This window comes from Vigna unguiculata, chromosome 8 (assembly GCF_037176805.1).
Source record: "Vigna unguiculata cultivar grain cowpea cultivar isolate G323 ecotype 2 chromosome 8, ASM3717680v1, whole genome shotgun sequence".
Lineage (NCBI taxonomy): Eukaryota > Viridiplantae > Streptophyta > Magnoliopsida > Fabales > Fabaceae > Vigna > Vigna unguiculata.
Window position 1 is genome coordinate 3656648 of NC_140799.1, and position 20401 is coordinate 3677048.

A 20401-nucleotide genomic window follows, 5' to 3' on the forward strand; every position below is an offset into this window, starting at 1 on the left:
ACTAAATTTAAATTAAACATAAAATAGATTTTTATAGTAGTTTGAAGAAAAAAAATGCATTCAATTCTTTCTAAAAGTGTATGCTATTTATATTCACCTCATACTAAAACATGCATTTTACTTTTAATATTTGTAATTATAATTTCCTTCTATAATGAGCGGTTTTTTTTTTTTGTTTTGTCCATTGTCTTAGTTATGACGTACAATAACAACAACAAAAAAAATATTATGATCACTCCCAGAAACCTTTTCTTGTTCCGAATCTTCAAGGATGTGTTAAAAATTAATAATAGCAAATTAAACTAATAAAAAAAATGCTTAAACTTATTACATTAAAATAAATCCTTTAGTCAAACATTGTAACTTCTTTTCTCAAAGATAATAGTCCGAGTTTAACCGCTCAATTCAACAGTTCCGTTAACTAAACTAAACGAATGTCACGTAACTTCACAAATTTCTGAATAATTTTCAACACTTTAAGAACTAAAAAACAGGCAATTATACTTTGAATTACAAATAATTCTAACTAAACATAAGTTTCAAAATAATTAATATAATAGTCAACAATTTTCAATAATATGACAATCAATAGAAAGAAAAATACACGGTGAAAAGTATTTACATCGTAATATTTTAAATTCTTCGAAACAAAATTATTTTATTGCAAGATTTGGAGGAAGATTTCAATTTCCAAATTAAACTCAGTTTCTGAAAGTTAATATTGCAAGCAAAACCAGGGGCATTAATTCTAGATAAACGAAATAAAGAAAGCATAGAAGCAGCACAATCAGTATACTAAAATAAGCAAAGAAAAGTTGATACATGACATCTACTATAATTTATTCACACTTACACATATCAATTGATTTGTTCAAAGCACGGCTGCGTACTTGCCTAAAAGATATACAAAGCCCAGCCATGCAGCTGATGGCCTAGATGGTAGGAAGAAAACTTTTCATACGTTAAAACTACGCTTACAGAAATAAGGACAGTGACTATTAAAATTACAAACCATATCTTACATTTACAAGCACTTCCAGCCAAAAAAATGAAAATAATGTAAATCGGAGTTCTGGAAAGAATGCCTACCACGTACCTTCATTTGTCCGCTTGTCAGGTTTCTTTCAATCTTCTATCGGTCCTCTCCCTTTCAATCTTTTATCGTTCCTCTCCCCCGTCCTTTCCAATTTTGGGGTTCATATGAGTTGTCTTGATTAGTATTTGGTTAGTTTGGTATGCAAGCATCCAACGTCAAATGGACGATTTGCATGATTTGAGAAAAATTGCAGTTAGATTAAATTTGTTCAACAACACTTGGAAAACCCCTGTCAAAACTATGGTCATGCAAAAATGGAAATCCCTTTGTTCAGCGATCAAGAGTCATGTGATTCTTGGTCCATCAAAATTACCCGCTGCTTACCACTCTCTGAGCGGAGACTATCTACCTTATTATATCCTATCTGCAATCAGATAACAAAGACAAAAATTCAGAATAAAGAAAACACGTGTATAGACTTTCAGACAAACAGAAGTCAAACAATTTCAAGATAGACAGGTGATTACCTCCACTGAACTGTCAGGAGAGAACCACTTCAATAGCACACCAAGATGCACTACGGCAGGAATAAGCTTGAAAAGTAGAGGAGTTGTCACCTGTAGAAATAGGCAAAGAAATTATAAATGGGACTATTTATTATTGCTTTATAGTTAATGATAGTTATAGTGTTGTGCCACTGAGACTTTAAATCATGGAAACTGGTTGCAATTTATGATCCTTAGATTTCAAGTTATTTACTGAGATACTTCGAATTTGTAGATGTAGCTTGGGGCAGCTTAGAAAAGTTAGACCGGAATTTGCCTAACTCAGTTTTTGTGTTCTTGGATAAAAGAACATCGTTTTTTGTGCTATTAGTAAATTTGTGTACTGACAAAACCATTATGTCAAAAGTATACGGCAAATCATATAGGAGTAGGGGACAAAAATTAATACAAAAGCTAATTTAAGGCTACTTTATCTTTCACCAAGACAGAATATTTAAATCCCAATGAGTCAAAAGTATAAGGCAAAGGGAAAGGTAAGAGCTTCCATTCAGAATAAAGTTCTTTTAGATTTGGTTAATGAAAATTCATCATGGATCAAAGACAAAATAAAACTATGAAGACAAAGGGTCAGTTATAGAATCTAGTAACTGATATTCAAACAAAAGAAAACAATTTGATACCAGACTAAGAGCTGTGGTGCCAAGCAGCAGCAGATATAATTTACCCTGAAATTAATCAAATATTAGAGTCCATAATAGCCAGTGATAATTTCAAATTTAAGCTTCAATTTTCAAGTTACATCACCAAGTAGAAGCGAAAATGAATTGAGCTAGTCCCAGCTAAAGCTTGGCTAAATACGAAATTGAGCCTATTTTCTTGGCTCATCTACAGCTCATAACCAACTCAATATAGGGCTGTGTAAATTTAGGTGAATATTCTCAAATTTCTAACTTGATACGAATGATATTTTAATATATCTCAATAAAATATAATTGTCAAACCAAGAATAAAATTAAATGCTAAGGTTTATTAAATTAAGTATAATAATAATTTTAATATTATTTAAAATGTGTTAGTATGCTTATAGATCAAGTTGGCTTTTCACCTAATGAATCAAAAAAGTGAAAGCTTAAGCTAGGTTCATTTGCCAAAATTTTCAACTAAGTAGTTAAATCGAGATACAAGCAGGTTCAAGAATAGCTTGACTTGACTCACTTCTAGTTCCAGCCCTATCCCCAAGTCTAAGCTCTACCATTTCAGCTATTTAACTGCCATTTTTATCCTATGGCCAACTTTAGAAATCTTTAAAAACAATTGAACTTAATTATACCATATTTAGATAAATCCTTTGTCACTAACCTCAACTAGATGAAGGTTTGAAGCACGACTCAGAAGAACAAAAGCAAATTCTCCTATCTGTGCCATCGACATTCCAACCTACAGAACATTCATGATTTCATGTATTTAAATCAGTGAGAGGGGGGGAAAGAACTGTATCTAACCTACAAATTCTGAAACGAAGCTTACAAGTATTGAGGTCTTGTTGTTGTAACCAAATCCTTTCACGACAGATGAAATTATGATTGTTTTTATAACAATCACCAATATTACAGATGCTACCAAAATATCAACATGGTTCCAAAGAAAATGAACATGAATCAGCATTCCAATGCTGGCAAGGAAAAGAGCAGCAAAAAGATTGCGAATAGGTTCAATCTGAAAAGTAAAAAAACAAGAGGTCAAACTTCTTCCGTATCTTACCACCAAATATTACAGACATCTAGTTCAGAGTATAGGTTCATGAAATAATAGGCAAATTTGTCAATGAAATCAGATTGTTGAGAAGGAAATACTTGAGACTGAGACTTTAAAATATGAGTAGTGGACAACAGTACCACTCTCTTCCTCTTCTATTTATAGTGAAGCAAGCACGTACATATGAAAAGATATGAAAAGACTACTCTAAGATACTAGGCATGATTACATGCAACAGTAGATATGGCAGTAGGTAGTTTCCCACACTCAACACCCTACACATAGGGTTAATGATACAATAGGTATAGGTAATAATTCTAACACTCCCCCTCAAGCTGGAGCATACAAATCGTATGAACCAAGCTTGGAACAAATGAACTCAATCCGAGGTCCCCTTAATGACTTGGTCAACACATCTGCAAGTTGGTCATTTGACCCAACGAACTCAGTACAAATTTCCTTGGTCATCAATTTTTCTCGAACAAAGTGGCAGTCAATTTCTATGTGTTTAGTTCTCTCATGAAACACTGGATTTGATGCAATGTGGAGAGCAGCCTGGTTGTCACAATACATCTTCATGGTCTGAATTTCACAGAAGTTAAGCTCTCGAAGAAATTGCTTTACCCATATGAGTTCACACGTGAGAGACGCCATTGCCCGATATTCAGCTTCAGCGGTGGATCGAGCCACTACATTTTGCTTCTTACTTTTCCAAGAGATAACATTTCCTCCGAGGAGGACACAATATCCCGTAGTAGAGCGTCTGTCAATAGGAGAGCCTGCCCAATCAGCATCACAGTACCCAGAGATTTGAACATTTCCTTTATCTTCATATAGCAAACCTTGCCCTGGAGCCTTCTTGAGGTACCTTAAAATACGGATGATGGCATTCCAATGTCCAAGACATGGAGTCTGCATAAACTGGCTAACAATTCCAACTGCGAAAGATAGATCAGGCCTCGTAATAGTGAGATAAATTAACTTTCCAACGAGCCTCCTATATCTCTCTGGATCGGAGAATAATTCGCCTTCTACTGTTGTTAACTTCTGATTCGGGTCCATAGGACTCTCTACTGGTCTGCAGTCAATCATACCTGTTTCTTGTAATATATCAAGAGCATATTTCCTTTGAGAGATTACAACTCCATCTTTTGACTGAGCTACTTCAATGCCCAAGAAGTATTTGAGGCTTCCGAGATCCTTGGTTTGAAAATGTTTACACAAGTGCTCCTTCAGTTGAGATATTCCAGTAGTATCATTTCCTGTAATAACAATATCATCAACATATACTATTAGGTAGACACATTTCCCAGGAGAGGTATGTTTGTAAAAGACTGAGTGATCTGCCTCACTGCGCCTTAACCCAAATTTCTGAACAATGGAGCTGAATTTTCCAAACCAAGCTCGTGGTGATTGTTTGAGGCCATATAAAGATCGATGCAATTTGCATACCATACCAGACTCCCCCTGAGCAACAAACCCAGGAGGTTGCTCCATGTAAACTTCCTCCTCAAGATCACCATGAAGGAAGGCATTTTTGATATCCAATTGATGAAGAGGCCAGTGACGAATTGCTGCCATTGCAAAGAAGAGGCGAATAGTAGTCATCTTGGCCACGGGAGAGAAGGTGTCACAATAGTCAAGGCCATAAACCTGAGTGTACCCTTTTGCAACCAATCGGGCTTTGAGTCGATCAACCTGACCATCAGGGCCAACTTTAATTGCATACACCCATCGACAACCAACAGCCTTCTTACCCAAAGGGAGGGGCACGAGCTCCCAAGTATGATTGCTTTCAAGAGCCTGCATCTCTGCAATCATGGCTTGTCGCCATCCAGGATGATCAAGTGCTTCATTCACATTTTTGGGAATAACAACAGAAGACACTGAGGATAAAAGTGAACAATAGGAAGGCGATAATCGGTGATAGCTAAGAAAATTATAAATGGGATGTGGATTTCGAGAGGAACGAGTACCTTTTCTGAGAGCAATGGGCCAACCTGAATCACCTTCATCAGGAGTCATGGGATCAAGAGACGAGGGAGAAGAATCTGAAGTAGGGGATTCACCATGTTCTTGAACAACTGGACTATTCGTCGGCGTCCTGTGTTGGAGAGAGTCAATAGGTGGAGATGATGGCTCAGGAGGACTTTGGTCGAGACTTGGAGGGACAGGGACATTGGAAATATTGTATTCAACCACGGGAATAGGAAGGACCTGCTGGATGACATGGACATCTTGAACAGATGGAGAGAAGTAAGGGGTCTGTTCAAAAAATGTAACATTGGCAGACATGTAATATTTCTTGGTTTCAGGAGAGTAACATCGATACCCTTTTTGAAGTCGTGAATAGCCCAAGAAAACACATTTGAGAGAGCGAGCAGAAAGCTTGTCTAACCCGGGAGACATGTCATGAACAAAACATACACAACCAAAAACTCTAGGGGGAGTGTTAAAGAGAGGATTGTCTGGAAACAGAATGGAGAAAGGGACCTTATGATTGAGAGAGGAAGATGGCATCCGATTAATAAGAAAACCTGCAGTTAAGATGGCATCTCCCCAGTGATGGACAGGAACGTTGGCACTAAGCAAAAGGGTACGAGCAGTTTCAACTAAGTGTCGATTTTTCCTTTCTGCTATACCATTTTGTTGTGGCGTATGAGGACAAGTAGACTGGTGCAGGATACCATGGGAACTCAAAACATTAGAAAGAGCAGACGAAAAATACTCTTTGGCATTGTCACTTCTTAAGATTTTAATTACTTGACCAAATTGATTCTTGATTTCATTCAAAAAGGATGTGAAGAGGGATAATAATTCAGAACGATCTTTCATAAGATAAACCCAAGTACATCTCGAATATTCATCAATGAAAGTAACAAAATACCTAAAGCCAAAAGATGAGACACGACTAGGTCCCCAGATATCGGAATGGATGACAGAAAAACTAGAAGTACACTTTGATTGAGATCTTTTAGGAAAGGTAGATCTAACATGTTTTCCTAGTTGACATGACTCACATTCTAAAGTCTGGAGACGACTAAGTTCAGGAAACATTTTCTTTAACTTGGACAAGTGAGGGTGACCAAGCCGATCATGTAACATTTTAGGATTGGGGGCTGCAACACATGACACACGTGGACGAGATCCAAAATGGTATAATCCGCCCGCTTCATATCCTTCTCCAATCCGTCTCCCCGAGCCACGCTCCTGTATAACAAAAGATTTGTCATCGAAGGTTACAGAGCAATTCAATGTTTTGGTTAACTGACTTAAGGAAATTAAATTGAAAGGACAATTAGGGACAAAAAGGACAGATTTTAGATTTAAGGACGGAGATAAGATGGCTTGACCGACTCCCTTTGAGGATGTTTTAGAACCATTTGCGAGGGTTATAAAATGAGATTTTTCTTGGAATGAGATGGTTGAGAACAAGGAGGTATTACCAGAAATGTGATCAGAAGCACCAGAGTCAATTACCCATGAATTGTGACCTTCCATGGATTGAGAGATGCAAACAGTTGATGTACTTGGAGCTTGGGATGACTGTGCCAAGCTGTTGGATTTGAGGCGTAGGTACTCTTGATACTCGTCCTCAGTGAACTTGGAGTCAGTAGTCTCTGCCTGGGAGACATTGGCTGTTTTGGCAGGAAATCCATGTAAAGTGTAGCAGTTTTCTTGGGTATGACCCATCCTTTTACAATACGTACACTGAGGACGCCCACGACCTCCACGTCCACCTCCTCTAGTTCCACGACCTCCTCTTCCTCGGGTGGCAACCATGACAGATGGTTCCACTACAGCAAGAGTTTCGGGAGTTTGAAGAGTTGGAACACGTATCATGCGGGAGATCAAAGTTTCCATGGAAGGAACCTCATGAGAGGTCAAAAGCTGATCTCGGATATGATTAAAGTCTGGGTGTATAGCGCGGAGGATCATTACCATATAGTACTTGTCAAGCTTTTTCTTCATTTCATCTAGAGAGTCGACTTCCAAGAACATTCGGAGTTCTTCCACAGCAGCTTGAGCGTCATTCATGAATGACATCATATCATGGTTAGTCATTTTCATAGATGCCAACTTGTTCGCCGAATCATAGAGGCGTTGAATATCATTTGCATAGATATTCTGAGTTCGCTTCCAAAACGAGTGGCAAGTTTTGAAGGCCCGTAGGGACATCAAAAGTCGTGGTTCCACCGATTGCCACAATAGAGCACATAGTTGGAAATCCGCTTGTTTCCACTGTTCAGCTTTTTCAGAAGGTACGTGGCTGCCATCTTTCTCAAGGTGTTCGTGGTGTCCTTGACCGAGAAACCACATCTCGACGGCAGCGGACCAAGATAAGTAATTTTGGCCATTTAGTTTCTCGGACGTAATGCAGGGGCTTCCAGAGAATGAAATAGCACTCCCAGTTCCTCCAGTGGCCATGATAAAGAGAGGATCTCGGAAAACAGTAAAACAGTGACGAAAACAGTGAAACAGTGACGATTTTCGACTTCGAAAGGGACGATTTCCACAAGAGGTGCTACTGAACTTCACCGGAACAGAGATTTGATGGTCAAAACGGGTAGAGGAGGCTCCGACGACGGCGACGGAGGTGGCGCGACGACGAACTGGCGACGGGAAGGCGGCGCGTGAGCGGCACGCGCCTGACTGCAGCGAACAGAGAAGACGCGCGTGGAGGCGCGTGGCGACGGCGCTACCTGCGACACCGGCGGGGTTGGCTGTCGCGCGGAGAGGCGGTTCAGATCCGGTGGTTTCCGGACGGAACTGCGTCGGTGGACGGCGGCGGACGGCGACGGACGGCGGCGGACGGTGGCGGACAGCGGCGGAGGACGCAGACAGTGGCGGACAGTGTTGAGAAGTTGTTTGACAGTGTTGGGTAGTTCAGAAACGAGGTTAACCGAACTTAGACAGCCGCGGACAGCGGCGGTGACTAACGGCGATCAACCGCGGACAGCGGTGACGGACCAGCTGAGACAGAAACCAGAGCGGGATCGACCCGCTCTGATACCAACTTGAGACTGAGACTTTAAAATATGAGTAGTGGACAACAGTACCACTCTCTTCCTCTTCTATTTATAGTGAAGCAAGCACGTACATATGAAAAGATATGAAAAGACTACTCTAAGATACTAGGCATGATTACATGCAACAGTAGATATGGCAGTAGGTAGTTTCCCACACTCAACACCCTACACATAGGGTTAATGATACAATAGGTATAGGTAATAATTCTAACAGAAATTATACAAAAAATGCCATGTACGTAATGACACAAGCATTTTCCAGTTTGTATGTAGCCTTACTTGCTCTAGTGTATGTTGAGCCAGATCAGTGGTTGCAATCATCACTCCGGCAGCAAAGGAACCTAATTCTAGACTTAATCCCAGCTTATCGCTACACTGCAAATATAAAAAGTAATGAGATTCAAGAGATTATGCGTAAGTAACAGTAAGTTGATTAATCAACAGAACAAGCATATATTATCTGAGAAGTTGGAGTCCTTTAAATGCAAAAGCAAGAAAAGAAAAAACACAACCGAACACTCAAAATCATGATGAATATGAAAGTTTCTGCTGAGACAAACAAGGTAAAATTTCCCTCTACTTTGGCAAATGACCATTTCATCAGTTTCTTACTAAATTTATTTCCTACATATAAAGATTCCTTTTAGCTGATCTGATTCCAAGGATTAAACAAGGCAAATATATCCTTTCCTGTGGTTCAAAAAATTAAGCATGTAGAAAACGGACGTTCTATATAAATAATAAATCCTTACAGCCATTAATGGAAAATCAATGTGATTCTTAATTTGTACAAGCTAATAAAGGATCTCTAATAATACAATTATTAGGCAAATTCTATCGATCACATAAATGTAAATAATAATAATAATGAATCCATGACTAACATATACATTTTTCTGCCTACTATAAAAACACTTGCGAAACAAAGCATTTCAAATAGAAACACAAATTTGGAAGAGAACAAACCCAGGCTACTAGCAAGCAGAATGCAACAGACGCCAATTGATAGAGTTCATTTGTCTGCACAAACAACGTTAGCAATTATCATTGAACCACTAAGACAATGAAACAAAAGTGTATAGCTAATTAGCCATAAGATGGAAATAAATAGTTAAACAAAATTACAAATTGAATTTCACATATTCTTCCTGCCAATATTGTTGAGAAGGAAAAAAAGTAATCACTTCCACAAGTAAGATTTTATTATTAAAGAGGGATAGTAGTATGAACCTGTGATGAGAGGCTTATCATCAGTTTAAGTAACCATGGAAGGCAAGTGCGAGACAATATAGTCAGAACAGAGAGGAAAGCAATCAAAGTCACCAACCTGGATTAGGAAAGGTGTATAATGTTATGCTTATGCTTGATAAAGCTGTAGTAGGTTGGAGACTATATAAAATCTTGCACTGAATGCAGAACAGACAAAGTGCAAAGCTGAAAAAACTAATTAAACAGCATTAGGATATATTTATGGAAAAATGACAAGACATAAGTGAAAGTGTGTATAGTGCCCAAAAGTGTGTTATTGGAGATCGAATGGGAAGGACTCGATTAAAACCCAAATTAATCGGTGCTAACCACGTTTTACGGTAGATGGGTTAGAAATAAACTGTTAAACCATATCTATGATCCACTAAAATTGTATTAAAACATCCCTTTTAATGCAAAAAACATTAAACTCAACAACGAAGCATTTCTGATGGATGAATGTCCAACCAATCAATTTAAAGTATATTATGTTTTAGTTATCAAAAAGTACTTCTAAAATAAAGTTCAATATTTATGCACATTCGTGAGCCAAAATACAGATTTCAACACTCTTCCCTTAAATAGTTATGCTCAATTAATGAACTCTAGACTACTAGATCCAATAGTATATCCAATAACAAATGGTATTCTAAACCAACCAATCCATCAATTTTATACTTTTATAATAGGATGGATTGGTCAGATTTATACATGGATCTATTGGATGATATGGTTAGAAGCCAAATGAGTTAAATTTTCACCCTTACCATGTTTGTGGAAATAACTAACTGACGATATGGACATAAGCAAAGACATAACTAGGGACCAAATTATTCGGATAGAGAGGGGAGGGACCAGAAGTGAATATAGAGGGAATATTGGGAGAGATCAAGCACTCTCAAATAGAATAGGTTATATTGTTAACTGCATTTTCTCACCCAACGATACTTTGTATAACAGAGGATTAGTATCAGTTCTGTTTGAAGATATCATATAGTTTATATTCATCTTTATTGTGTATGTCCCTAATGTAGAACCTGTCACTATTAAATATGTAGAATCTTCATGCCGTTTACTAATTTTAAAAATGGCAGCCTAAATTAGACAATGGGAAGCGGCCTTAATTGAGGTCTGCGGTAACTTGCCTTAATTGCAGTCTCTTTTGTGGCTGCTATACTTGCAGACACAAGGGTGGTGTTCAATCCCAAATCAACTAGATATATATGACTTAAATATAACTTATTTGGGCAATATTTGCCTTACAAACTGGTTTTGAGATTCGTGTTAAGTCCTAAAGTCCAAATTCTAAATGAAATCAGAGTCTACATTAGATCCATTGTTTGGACAAACAACCTGCATAGTTGTCAAACTCAAGACCCATAACTTTAGGTATGAAGAGATATGTTGGAAAGCAACCTTAATAGCAACCTCTTTCGAGGCTGCCCTTAATCAGAACCTCAGGAGTGGTGTTTCGTTCCACCTTGATTAGAGATATAGCTTAAATAAAGTCTCTTAAACTTTAGTTGAGCTGAGTTAGTCCCTAAGCCAAATTATAAGAGTAACATTTTCTTGCTTTAGATGATTTATTAATTTTCTATAACTTTATTGTTTGACTGATGCAGTAATACATTAATACATACTCCCCTCTGTCCTTCTCTAGAACATCAACTTGTGGTTTTTCTAGTTTGAGGACACTTCCACACGTAATTTTACTCTTTTCCTTTATTTTCTTTTTTTAGATTTTCCAAATTTAATATTATTTTAATGACTCAAACTACACAACATACACTTCAGAAACTAAGCAATAAGCTCAAGTGGAGATAATTTAAGTATAAATTTTATGAAAATCTTCCTCCTTCAGATTCTATTTATAACACCCAATTAACCGACTCACTAGATTATGGAAATTAGTTAATTTAGTAGTAGAATTAAATTGTCTTATTGATATATTTTTACAGAATTAGCCCTAACAATAATGAGACATACTCTTATTTTTTGAAATAGTTTTATTAGTGTTAGCTCTTTTAATTTCTCTAATCATTAATATAGAACTCAGAAAAATGACAAATAATTAAGCTTATTGTATTGAAAAAATTAATGCAGGAAACTTTCTAGATTAATCATTATAAAAAGGACAAAGTCACACATCTAATTTGGTTATTATTAAAACGGAGTAGAGGGGGCATTTAGTAATCACGTCATTTCAAAAGACAAAAATGCATTTTCATAATGAGAAGAAAAAACTACCAAAGATGGACACTTAATGGAAATATCAGTTCAATCCAAAAACTCCAGATTTTCTACACTTACAGCTTGGTCATTGATAACACTCCTTGAAAAACACCTGAGGTGCCACCCAGAACTGGAAGCAATGCAAAGAGCAATCCAACAGCACAATCCTTTAAGAAAAATAACAATAGTGACATTTACGGTCCTTATGAGTAAAATAGTGAGCAAAGAATAATTCAGGGACACGACAAAGCAAAGGAAAAGTTAATTCACAAGCAACCAGTGACTAAGTACCTGTAAAATAAGGGTCCCAATTGTGACTTGTCCATGAAGAGCATTAGTGGTATTCTTTTCCATCAAAAACTTCAAGACCTAAACCAAAAAACAGTGGATAAGAAACTAAAAACTACTTACACAATGAGAAGTTCAAAAGGATATGTTTCAAAATTAGATTAGAAGGAATCAGATTGGTTGTATTGATATACCACTGCTGTTGAAGACATGGAAAGGAAAGCACCAACAAAAACCCCTTCTGAAGCTTTACCACCACATAGCTGCAAAATAGCATTCAATCAGAGAAGCATTCAGAATGCCATATGCCAAAAGAGATAATTAAACTAAAACGCTTCTAGCCCATAAACATTCACTGAAAGTGCATTACAAAATAACTAAATTATAAAAAGAGATAATAAAGACACAAGATGAACACAACTTCCCTTTTGACTAAATTAGTATGTTCATTATCTACTTCTGTATAATGCTGCTACTGTTTTTCCATCTATGTCACCAGCAATTGAAGTCAAATTATATAACTATAGTTTACTAGCATCAAACATTATGGATTCTGTAAAATTTGGAAGGGAACACATCCCCAATGAAAGATAAGGAAATTCAGGACAGTTGAGACAAATTAGATTATAGAAACTGATACTTGATTAGTATACCCATGAATTATTTCCACTATTCAAGTACATGGCAGCAGTTTCAACCCACCAAATTTCTCATTCCTGATGAATTCAAGTGGAATTTGATTTTTCCAAAATCTATTTATTAGAGGAGAAACGCAATTTTCAACCAACATGTATACTATGTTTAAGATTAACTTATGAAGCATACATTTAGTTTTAAAATCAGTATTTTTTTTGTATTTAAAAGAGACGAGCTACATTTAAAAATTAATAGACAAGGTAGCAAAAATGCCATATGAATCTTGGGTAAGATGCATATGTCCATAAAGGATAACTAGAGGAACCACGGGTTACTTGTTTTGTTAGGGATTTGCTTTCCCCATTAATCTATACAATGATACACGAGAATAACAACAAACAACAGATATTGGGTGAATCACATTTATAAAACATACCGATACAGTAAGTCCACACATGCACATAAATAGAAAAATCTGAAGTAGACCTCCAAGAACAGCAACAGCTCGAACAACTCGAAGCTGCAATCACATAGGAAAAAGCATGGTATTCAGAGCTAATTAAAACATAAACAGAAATAAGATAGAGAAAATATAAGCAGACAGAAAACAAGCCAACCTTTGTTGTGGAGAACTCGAGGCCCAATGCAAACAGAAGAAATATCACACCAAACTGTGCCACTGTTTCCACCTACATATTTGAACACAGTTTCTTTTATTAAATACTTCAATAGTTTTCTATTTAACTAGAATTTTCTTTGTACATTTGTATTTTCCTTTGATTAATTTTTTCCATATTCAATTAGGGATTAGGACTGTATACTGCATACGCTGTACATCTGTATCATAACAAATTAAAATAGTATCAAAAAGTACTTTATACAAGGACACAACCAACTTGAAAAGATGAACTGCATCATGGATGCCCCATGAGGAAGGAAGTTCAGTAGATCACTTTTGATAAGGTTTGAGACCATCAACTTAATGCCAGAGTTGTAGATGGCTTGACAAGATGATAGTGCAGAAGTTAATATCACAAATTATGTGATTCTAAGACACAAAAAACAAGAGGGTGACTCAAACTTTACATGATGAAGACAGTCCTCGGGATAAGGAGTATGAATTGCATCTTAGATGCCCCCTAATGAAGAAAGTTCATTGCATTCAGACAATCAACTTGATGCTAATAAGTTGTAGATAGCTTCACAAAAATGACAGGGTAAAAGTTAACTATATACAAATTATTTCTGATTCTACAAGACACAAATAACAAGAGGACATTCCTTGGGACAATGAGGGGATAACAACAAAGCTTTTTAAAATACAATGGTTTAACGTCATCATTGGAAAGGAAAAGACCATATAGGGTGATAACCACATATTACTAAAATTAAAGGATCCTATAATACTAACCACATTAGACGCAAGCCGAGAAAGTAATACTAATATGCTGATAGTTAAGTTGGCCAATCAGAGTAATGTTTAATTTTAGTTGGGGTAATTGAGTAATTCTAGCATTCTGCAACATTAATTTTCACTGTAAAGTACAAGGAATAACTTTCCCACTATATACATGTGTTATTCATTTTAACACCTTCATCATTTGACTTGAAAAAAATGAAAAGAGAAAACATATTTTAATTTAAGGAGCTTGTATTAGTCTCTCTTAGGTTCTCATATTTACGTAGAATAATCTAAGGCACGATGAAAGAGAGAAACATTTAGAAAACAAGTAAAGGCAACTCGAGAACCACAGGTATAGAAAGGTACAACTCAAATCACTTTTCCATAAAGCCTATTCTAGCATTCCCCCCTCGAGTTAGAGCATAAAAATTGAATGCACCAAGCTTGAAAGAAATAAATTTAATTTGAGACCCTCTCAAGGATTTTATTAACACTTCTGCAAGTTGATCATTAGATCTGATATACATTGTACAAAATTCCTTAGACAACAACTTTCTTGTGAATAAAATGATATATTTCTGTGTTTGGTCCTCTCATGGAACATAGGAATGGAAGCACATTGGAAAATTTCTTGATTATTACAATACATCTTCATTTGCTGATTCACAATTATAGTTCTCTAAGGAATTTTACCCACACAAGTTCACAAGTGAGAGACATCATTGCCCCATATTGAACTTCAGCATAAGCTAACTAAAAACAACTGTGAAAGACAACTCAACTCTAGTAATAGCAAGATAAATAAGTTTTCCAACAAATCTTTTATATCTTTCTAGGACAAAGCAAAATTCACCATATTCTTCTATTAATTTCTAATTGGGCCCATAGAACTATCTACTGGTTTGTCATTAGTCATATATCATTTGAGAAATTACAATACCTTCCTTTGATTGGGCTACTTCACTGCTAAAAAAACACGAGACATCCCAAATCCTCAGTCTAAAAATGATTACACAAAAGTTCCTTTAGCTTAAAATTTCTAGGAGTATCTTGCAATGACTATATCATCAACATACATTATTAAGTAAACACATTTTAAAGGGAGGTATCACATTAAAAAATCGAATAATCTTCCTCACTGCATTTCAACACAAAGGTTTGAACAACATGGCTAAATTTTCCAAATCAAGCACACGAAGATTGTTTGAGAAATGGCTTGGCCCCTAAATATCAAAATGAATGATAAAAAAACAAGATTACATCTTGATTCAAATTGCTTAGGAAAATATCTAACATGTTTTCCCAATTAACATGATTCACATTCTAAGGCTTAAAGTTCTAGTAAGTTGAGGAACCATTTTCCTGAATTTTGACAAGTGAGGATCATGCAAAAGCTTAGGAAATGGGAATGCAAAACAAGACACAATTGATGTAGTTCCAAAGAAGTGTAAGCCTCTAAATGCATATCCTTCATCAATCAGTTGAAGGGATATGGGAAAAGGAGAACAAATTTTAAGGAGAAAGGGAAACTTGACCAACTCCTTGAGAAGTAAATTTAAATCCATTGAATAATGTAATGAAATGAGGACTTTTAGGGAAAGGGTAAATAACAAAGAGGTAATGGTAGAAATAACACCTAATTCAATTATCTATGGACTTTTAACCTTCCACTAATTGTGAAATGCAAGTTGTTGACAAATTGGGCTTCGTAGATGATTGTGCTAGGTTGTTGGATTTCAACCTCAAATGTTCTTAATATTCCTCATGAAAATAATTTGGTTCAACAATCTCTGATTCTGAGATAATGGTTGTCTAGTTAGTAAAGTCATGGAAAGAGTAGTAGTTTTCTTGGGTATGGGCATGGCTCATTCTCTTACTATACATGCATAGAGGACGTCCTCTACCACCACATCCTTCTCTAATGTTAGGGCCTCTTCTTCCACATGTAGTTACCATAACAAAGAAGTCTACGTGGATTCTTGAAATTTTCTTGAAATTGAGCATGATGAAGTCGGTTTGTTAAGCTTTCCATGATTGGAACTTTTTAAACTGTTAATCTTATTCCTAATATGATCAATATCTGGATTGATTGCAAGAAGGATCATCACTATATATTATTTGTTCAGCTTCTTAATTTCCTCTAAAGTATAAGCTTCTAAGAACATCTTCAATTCTTTGAACAACTGATTGACCTTCAACCATAAAAGACATCATATCAGGATTTGTCTATATAAGAGATGCAATTTGTAGGCAGAATCTGAATTCCATATGCAAACAAATTTTGGGCCTTCCAAAAGCATATGAATGTTTTGAAAGTTTTGGGTTCCCAGTTTATTGGGTCTCATAAATTGTCACAACAAAGCATAGAGTTGAAAGTCCAACTTTTGCTATTGTGTAGTATTTTATGATGAGATCTTTTTAACAACTTTTTCCAAGTGATCTCAAACCCTAGTCGAAGAAACCAAATCTCAAAAGATGTTATACATGTAACTTATTCCATTAAGCCTTTTTCACGTAATGGTGGGAAAACCTGAAAAATAGTGTTGGCCCAAAAACCATTTTTAACCAAAAAAGATGGGTAAAACAGAAATTCTACAAAGAGAAAAGGGGAGGCAAACAACCAACCCACGGGCTGGAATGGGACATACAAAGGACGGCAAACCCAATCATAGCAGTGCAGCGTAACTTCAGTGGCTGGAAGTTGTTGCATGGGCAACACACACAGGTCAGGGATGATGGTGTGTAAGGTAGTCTCTGCCTTGGCCCAACAAAATTGGTTGTCAATCAAAGAGGTAGCTATTTTAAGTCTATTCTAACAATTCAATTCAGGCTTGCACATACCATATAAAAAAAAGTATACGAGAACACTCAACTGAGCCAAAAATATAACATAAAAAAGAACAGACAATATTTTGAGATAAAAGACATCAATTAATGTTTCCAGATACCTGCACCATTTCACTGATGAAGTTAAAGCCGCCAGGACCAACTATGGAGCCAGCTAGAAGATATCCGGTTATCACCTGCCAATCAGTACTGAGTTACTGTTAGAGTTAACAGAAATTATACTACAGTAGACCCTGTGTATGCATTTGTCAAGAATGAAGTTAGAATAAGGATGTTCAGACCGGTTGTCCAGCAAAAGCAAATGCAACGCCCCCACAAGTTGCTGAAACAATAGCAACTACCAGGTCTGAAATCAATCTATATGGCAATAATAAAAGCTTTCGTAAGTAATAAAATCCATTTTAAGCCAAAAAGAACATGAGCAAAATATACTTACCGTAAATCTAGCTGGAGCACCGGATACTTGGATTTAAAGTTAGAAATGATAAAGACATTATCCTGAAAGAAGATGCATAATTTATACACTTCAAATTGGCAAAACTCAATGTAATGTTAAAAACAATAACAAACCCAAAATTGAGCTGTCCCACCTTCCGATCTATCAACATTGGGGTATCCTCACCTCTATTGAATACATGATGTAGTTGAAATGACCTGTAAGTTTAGAAAAACACACTATAACAAAATCATGCATTAAAGACACCACATTGTCCAACAAACGAAGTAACAAATTAAGTACTTTTCATCTTTTGTGTCATTCTTGTTTGGTGTGACTCGTGCCACAGTTTCCAGAACAGCCTGATCCACAAACAAGGAAAGTGTAACTCAGTATATCATGACACTAAGCGAAGGCAGAATACACTGGTACCACGGATGCATATTGGTAGAACAAGAAAGGTAGATTCACACTAACTAAAGCTACAAGTCTATAAACTCAAACCATATAACCAAAAGAAAGGGGCAACTCAATGGTTTCGTTCAAATTTAATAAATTTACTGCATTAATTACATATTAAAAGAGTGAATCTAGCTGAGACAGGATAACAAGAGAAACATGTGTGAGTGGCAGCACACAACAAAAGGCAGTATACGTAATGACTCTAAGGAAAAGTGATTAGCATTTTACCGATTGAGGAAAAGATGACAAAAGCCAGTTAATAACAGACGAGGCACCAAATTGAAGGGCAACTTGCATGATATTTAGTAATATCTCTAACACTTCAATTTGCTACTGAGTCAAATGACAGCGGCATGTGATCCATCATGTAACTGACTTCACTTGCTAAAATAAGCCACTCTCGTTGTTGGCAAATTATTATTATTGTTATTAATCAATTATAATTATGATTGCTACATCCTTAATATGACCAACCAGCGACTAGTCTTAAATTAAACACTATATCACTGCTCAAGGAAAAATACTAACCTGTTGTTCTGCTACACTGTTGTTGAAACTTCCCGGATCAGCTGCTGCAAACATGAAGAGGCAAAAGAAAAATAAACTAAGCATTAAATCAGCTTCTGAAATTCTTCAATTCTAAATCCTAGTAGTGAAAAACAAAATTCAAACACAGGTAAAAGCACTAACGAATCTCTAAAACAAGAGCCAAAAAAAAAAAGAATTAAAATCATGAAATGCGGCAACACGGTCCACGTGACTTGAATTTGAATGAATCTGGCACTTAACAAGGGTTTATGTCCATAGATCAGGAACCAAAACCCTACGAATGTGCATGTACAGTAAACCATAACACAAATTCAGTTTCTCAGTAGCGGAAACGAAAGAATGAAAAGTGGATAAAAACAATCGAACGGCGAGAGCAGAAAAGTCTAGAATCTAGAATCCAGAACCTTCGTTCTGGTCGTTCTCGGTGAACTCGTGCTCCAGCGCGCGATCAATCATGTCGGCAAAGCTTCCTTCGCGAGGTCGTGAGAGAGAGACGTTGGACTCGGTCGCGTTGGCGAGTTCGATCTGATCCGACTCGGTAGGCCGAATAGCAAGTGAGGAGTGAGGAAGCAGAAGGAGCGAGTGGAGAATAACTAGCAGAACAGGCACCAGCAGCACGAAGTGACTGTCGCCGCAGCACGGGGACGGAGACAGTGATCTTCTCAACGACATTGCTCCGCCGGCACACGTTAGCAGGTGGCGGTGCGAGTTCGGAGGCGGCGACGACCGTTGGCCACGGAGAGTGACGGTGGCGAAAGAGTTGAGAAGTGCGAGAAAAACTGGACCAAAGAAGACGGAGTGAACGAGTTTGAAGTGGTGATTGGTGAAGAGTCAAGTTGCAGTGTTCATTAATTATTTTTATTGTAATCAATTATTATTGCTATTAATAATTAATTAATTAGTATGTTTTGAATGTGGTTTTGACGGTGGTAGCCTTCTGTCTCTTTCTTTTTCTAAAATTTTCTTTTTTTGCGCAATTCTTTGCCGGTAACTTCTTTCTTTATTTAACTTATCTCTGAAAGGAGAAAGAAAATAATTTATACTATAAACTGTAATGCTACTATTATTATTTCTTTTAAATAAAATTGTTAAGATTAATATAATTAAAGTATTATAAGTACATTTTTTTTACTTATATTCTTATTTTATGATAGATAAAATTTGTATTAATTTCATCAAATAAATCAAATTTGCTTATTATAAAAAAACCAAAATGGGAATTCATTCAATGATAAAGTATAATAAAAATGATGTTAATATTTGTTTTTGCTTATTATGAAGTCATTTTACGATGGTAGTATAAAGAAAGTAAATAGTAAATAAAAAAATAGAAAAGTAAAAATCTAATATAACAATTTAATCCCAATAAAGAAAGGATCAGGTAGATATTTGATTGGGTACTTTATAAATGTATTAAATGAAGTTTTACAATCTTAATACATCACTGTCAATTTTGCACATCTTTGCCTGTTTTATATATGGAAATATTTCACTGTCAATTTTGCACATCTTTGCCTGTTTTATATATGTAAATATTTTCGTTTATAGTTTGTAATATAAAGAATTAAAGAAAAGACATAATTTCATGATTTTATTATAATAGAAATAATTAATTTTGAAAGAAATCAAAACCCAATCCAGTAACTTAATCCAAGGAAGAAAAAATAATTAGTTAATTTTTTTTAAAATATTGCGAACAAGTATTTTACCAATTAGAGATATAAATAATCTAGAGTAAAACAATATTATCAGCAAAAACTATAGATGTTTTTGTCATTCAATAGACGTTTCCATAACTAACCTTTTTGTTCATGAAATAGTGATGGCAACTATCATAATTGAACAAAAAATCAAAGGTTATTTTAAAAGTAAAAGAAAATGAGAGATATTTTTCAAATTGAAAATATTGTTAACAAGTCAAATCACTTGTAATGACAATTTTAGGTTATTTTTGAAATTTTAATTCAAATCACT

At 35.9% G+C, this 20401-nt stretch overlaps 1 protein-coding gene across 1 annotated transcript; it reads right to left on the minus strand.

The window, feature by feature from the left end:
* Positions 1-775: 775 nt before the first annotated feature.
* Positions 776-19246, minus strand: KEA6 (K+ efflux antiporter 6). The gene is made up of 20 exons (XM_028085634.2): positions 18832-19246; positions 18407-18450; positions 17720-17778; positions 17571-17634; positions 17417-17478; positions 17262-17337; positions 17082-17156; positions 13349-13420; positions 13168-13251; positions 12290-12358; positions 12099-12176; positions 11886-11974; positions 9558-9654; positions 9294-9347; positions 8607-8702; positions 3070-3258; positions 2902-2979; positions 2223-2267; positions 1564-1653; positions 776-1460 (listed from the first exon to the last, which is right to left on the minus strand). The coding sequence occupies exons 1-20, from the start codon at positions 19097-19099 to the stop codon at positions 1374-1376; spliced, it is 1776 nt and encodes a 591-aa protein (XP_027941435.2). The 5' UTR covers positions 19100-19246; the 3' UTR covers positions 776-1373.
* Between the last annotated feature and the right edge of the window lie 1155 nt (positions 19247-20401).

Coding starts and splice junctions, on each gene's coding strand:
- KEA6 (XM_028085634.2), bottom strand. CDS start 19,099: ATGTCGTTGAGAAGATCACTGTCTCCGTCCCCGTGCTGCGGCGACAGT. Junction 17,779..18,406: donor ACAGTGTAGCAGAACAACAG/GTTAGTATTTTT, acceptor TTTGTGGATCAG/GCTGTTCTGGAAACTGTGGC. Junction 13,252..13,348: donor TCGAGTTCTCCACAACAAAG/GTTGGCTTGTTT, acceptor ATGTGATTGCAG/CTTCGAGTTGTTCGAGCTGT.